The sequence below is a fragment of the Schistocerca serialis genome, unplaced genomic scaffold (assembly GCF_023864345.2).
Source record: "Schistocerca serialis cubense isolate TAMUIC-IGC-003099 unplaced genomic scaffold, iqSchSeri2.2 HiC_scaffold_1363, whole genome shotgun sequence".
In the NCBI taxonomy this organism is placed as follows: Eukaryota; Metazoa; Arthropoda; class Insecta; order Orthoptera; family Acrididae; genus Schistocerca; species Schistocerca serialis.
In genome coordinates, this window is record NW_026047584.1 from 7133916 (window position 1) to 7138633 (window position 4718).

The following is a 4718-nucleotide window of genomic DNA, read 5'->3' on the forward strand; positions in this document are numbered from 1 at the left end:
GGCAACGAGGAGAACAAGGCAACGAGGAGAACAAGGCAACGAGGAGAACAAGGCAACGAGGAGAACAAGGCAACGAGGAGAACAAGGCAACGAGGAGAAGAAGGCAACGAGGAGAAGAAGGCAACGAGGAGAAGAAGGCAACGAGGAGAAGAAGGCAACGAGGAGAAGAAGGCAACGAGGAGAAGAAGGCAACGAGGAGAAGAAGGCAACGAGGAGAAGAAGGCAACGAGGAGAAGAAGGCAACGAGGAGAAGAAGGCAACGAGGAGAAGAAGGCAACGAGGAGAAGAAGGCAACGAGGAGAAGAAGGCAACGAGGAGAAGAAGGCAACGAGGAGAACAAGGCAACGAGGAGAACAAGGCAACGAGGAGAAGAAGGCAACGAGGAGAAGAAGGCAACGAGGAGAAGAAGGCAACGAGGAGAACAAGGCAACGAGGAGAACAAGGCAACGAGGAGAACAAGGCAACGAGGAGAACAAGGCAACGAGGAGAACAAGGCAACGAGGAGAACAAGGCAACGAGGAGAACGAAGGCAACGAGGAGAACAAGGCAACGAGGAGAAGAAGGCAACGAGGAGAAGAAGGCAACGAGGAGAAGAAGGCAACGAGGAGAAGAAGGCAACGAGGAGAAGAAGGCAACGAGGAGAAGAAGGCAACGAGGAGAAGAAGGCAACGAGGAGAAGAAGGCAACGAGGAGAAGAAGGCAACGAGGAGAAGAAGGCAACGAGGAGAAGAAGGCAACGAGGAGAAGAAGGCAACGAGGAGAAGAAGGCAACGAGGAGAAGAAGGCAACGAGGAGAAGAAGGCAACGAGGAGAAGAAGGCAACGAGGAGAAGAAGGCAACGAGGAGAAGAAGGCAACGAGGAGAAGAAGGCAACGAGGAGAAGAAGGCAACGAGGAGAAGAAGGCAACGAGGAGAAGAAGGCAACGAGGAGAAGAAGGCAACGAGGAGAAGAAGGCAACGAGGAGAAGAAGGCAACGAGGAGAAGAAGGCAACGAGGAGAAGAAGGCAACGAGGAGAAGAAGGCAACGAGGAGAAGAAGGCAACGAGGAGAAGAAGGCAACGAGGAGAAGAAGGCAACGAGGAGAAGAAGGCAACGAGGAGAAGAAGGCAACGAGGAGAAGAAGGCAACGAGGAGAAGAAGGCAACGAGGAGAAGAAGGCAACGAGGAGAAGAAGGCAACGAGGAGAAGAAGGCAACGAGGAGAAGAAGGCAACGAGGAGAAGAAGGCAACGAGGAGAAGAAGGCAACGAGGAGAAGAAGGCAACGAGGAGAAGAAGGCAACGAGGAGAAGAAGGCAACGAGGAGAAGAAGGCAACGAGGAGAAGAAGGCAACGAGGAGAAGAAGGCAACGAGGAGAAGAAGGCAACGAGGAGAAGAAGGCAACGAGGAGAAGAAGGCAACGAGGAGAAGAAGGCAACGAGGAGAAGAAGGCAACGAGGAGAAGAAGGCAACGAGGAGAAGAAGGCAACGAGGAGAAGAAGGCAACGAGGAGAAGAAGGCAACGAGGAGAAGAAGGCAACGAGGAGAAGAAGGCAACGAGGAGAAGAAGGCAACGAGGAGAAGAAGGCAACGAGGAGAAGAAGGCAACGAGGAGAAGAAGGCAACGAGGAGAAGAAGGCAACGAGGAGAAGAAGGCAACGAGGAGAAGAAGGCAACGAGGAGAAGAAGGCAACGAGGAGAAGAAGGCAACGAGGAGAAGAAGGCAACGAGGAGAAGAAGGCAACGAGGAGAAGAAGGCAACGAGGAGAAGAAGGCAACGAGGAGAAGAAGGCAACGAGGAGAAGAAGGCAACGAGGAGAAGAAGGCAACGAGGAGAAGAAGGCAACGAGGAGAAGAAGGCAACGAGGAGAAGAAGGCAACGAGGAGAAGAAGGCAACGAGGAGAAGAAGGCAACGAGGAGAAGAAGGCAACGAGGAGAAGAAGGCAACGAGGAGAAGAAGGCAACGAGGAGAAGAAGGCAACGAGGAGAAGAAGGCAACGAGGAGAAGAAGGCAACGAGGAGAAGAAGGCAACGAGGAGAAGAAGGCAACGAGGAGAAGAAGGCAACGAGGAGAAGAAGGCAACGAGGAGAAGAAGGCAACGAGGAGAAGAAGGCAACGAGGAGAAGAAGGCAACGAGGAGAAGAAGGCAACGAGGAGAAGAAGGCAACGAGGAGAAGAAGGCAACGAGGAGAAGAAGGCAACGAGGAGAAGAAGGCAACGAGGAGAAGAAGGCAACGAGGAGAAGAAGGCAACGAGGAGAAGAAGGCAACGAGGAGAAGAAGGCAACGAGGAGAAGAAGGCAACGAGGAGAAGAAGGCAACGAGGAGAAGAAGGCAACGAGGAGAAGAAGGCAACGAGGAGAAGAAGGCAACGAGGAGAAGAAGGCAACGAGGAGAAGAAGGCAACGAGGAGAAGAAGGCAACGAGGAGAAGAAGGCAACGAGGAGAAGAAGGCAACGAGGAGAAGAAGGCAACGAGGAGAAGAAGGCAACGAGGAGAAGAAGGCAACGAGGAGAAGAAGGCAACGAGGAGAAGAAGGCAACGAGGAGAAGAAGGCAACGAGGAGAAGAAGGCAACGAGGAGAAGAAGGCAACGAGGAGAAGAAGGCAACGAGGAGAAGAAGGCAACGAGGAGAAGAAGGCAACGAGGAGAAGAAGGCAACGAGGAGAAGAAGGCAACGAGGAGAAGAAGGCAACGAGGAGAAGAAGGCAACGAGGAGAAGAAGGCAACGAGGAGAAGAAGGCAACGAGGAGAAGAAGGCAACGAGGAGAAGAAGGCAACGAGGAGAAGAAGGCAACGAGGAGAAGAAGGCAACGAGGAGAAGAAGGCAACGAGGAGAAGAAGGCAACGAGGAGAAGAAGGCAACGAGGAGAAGAAGGCAACGAGGAGAAGAAGGCAACGAGGAGAAGAAGGCAACGAGGAGAAGAAGGCAACGAGGAGAAGAAGGCAACGAGGAGAAGAAGGCAACGAGGAGAAGAAGGCAACGAGGAGAAGAAGGCAACGAGGAGAAGAAGGCAACGAGGAGAAGAAGGCAACGAGGAGAAGAAGGCAACGAGGAGAAGAAGGCAACGAGGAGAAGAAGGCAACGAGGAGAAGAAGGCAACGAGGAGAAGAAGGCAACGAGGAGAAGAAGGCAACGAGGAGAAGAAGGCAACGAGGAGAAGAAGGCAACGAGGAGAAGAAGGCAACGAGGAGAAGAAGGCAACGAGGAGAAGAAGGCAACGAGGAGAAGAAGGCAACGAGGAGAAGAAGGCAACGAGGAGAAGAAGGCAACGAGGAGAAGAAGGCAACGAGGAGAAGAAGGCAACGAGGAGAAGAAGGCAACGAGGAGAAGAAGGCAACGAGGAGAAGAAGGCAACGAGGAGAAGAAGGCAACGAGGAGAAGAAGGCAACGAGGAGAAGAAGGCAACGAGGAGAAGAAGGCAACGAGGAGAAGAAGGCAACGAGGAGAAGAAGGCAACGAGGAGAAGAAGGCAACGAGGAGAAGAAGGCAACGAGGAGAAGAAGGCAACGAGGAGAAGAAGGCAACGAGGAGAAGAAGGCAACGAGGAGAAGAAGGCAACGAGGAGAAGAAGGCAACGAGGAGAAGAAGGCAACGAGGAGAAGAAGGCAACGAGGAGAAGAAGGCAACGAGGAGAAGAAGGCAACGAGGAGAAGAAGGCAACGAGGAGAAGAAGGCAACGAGGAGAAGAAGGCAACGAGGAGAAGAAGGCAACGAGGAGAAGAAGGCAACGAGGAGAAGAAGGCAACGAGGAGAAGAAGGCAACGAGGAGAAGAAGGCAACGAGGAGAAGAAGGCAACGAGGAGAGGAAGGCAACGAGGAGAAGAAGGCAACGAGGAGAAGAAGGCAACGAGGAGAGGAAGGCAACGAGGAGAAGAAGGCAACGAGGAGAAGAAGGCAACGAGGAGAAGAAGGCAACGAGGAGAAGAAGGCAACGAGGAGAAGAAGGCAACGAGGAGAAGAAGGCAACGAGGAGAAGAAGGCAACGAGGAGAAGAAGGCAACGAGGAGAAGAAGGCAACGAGGAGAAGAAGGCAACGAGGAGAAGAAGGCAACGAGGAGAAGAAGGCAACGAGGAGAAGAAGGCAACGAGGAGAAGAAGGCAACGAGGAGAAGAAGGCAACGAGGAGAAGAAGGCAACGAGGAGAAGAAGGCAACGAGGAGAAGAAGGCAACGAGGAGAAGAAGGCAACGAGGAGAAGAAGGCAACGAGGAGAAGAAGGCAACGAGGAGAAGAAGGCAACGAGGAGAAGAAGGCAACGAGGAGAAGAAGGCAACGAGGAGAAGAAGGCAACGAGGAGAAGAAGGCAACGAGGAGAAGAAGGCAACGAGGAGAAGAAGGCAACGAGGAGAAGAAGGCAACGAGGAGAAGAAGGCAACGAGGAGAAGAAGGCAACGAGGAGAAGAAGGCAACGAGGAGAAGAAGGCAACGAGGAGAAGAAGGCAACGAGGAGAAGAAGGCAACGAGGAGAAGAAGGCAACGAGGAGAAGAAGGCAACGCGAAGAAGACAAGGGAAAGAGTAAGGAAGACAGTGAGGTGGAGAAGAGCAAAGAAAGGAACCGACCAAAGGAAGGACGAAACGAGAAGTGAAAAAGTAAAATGACGGCAAATAGAGGTCATGGAACCGTCCGTCTCCTGACGCAGGCGCTAACTACCCCCTAGATGGGGAGGGACTCCTTTTAGTCGCCTCTTACGACAGGCAGGAATACCTCGGGCCGATTCTAATACCCAGACCCGC

General features: G+C 52.9%; 1 protein-coding gene across 1 annotated transcript in view; it reads left to right on the forward strand.

Moving 5' to 3' along the window:
- The window catches only part of LOC126440396 (trichohyalin-like), a 105363-nt gene extending 100860 nt beyond the window's left edge, over positions 1-4503 (forward strand). Inside the window, exon 4 of the mRNA XM_050090669.1 lies at positions 10-4503. Within this exon, the coding sequence (XP_049946626.1) occupies positions 10-4503 (4494 nt within the window). The remainder of the gene's footprint in view (positions 1-9) is intronic.
- Positions 4504-4718: the final 215 nt, after the last annotated feature.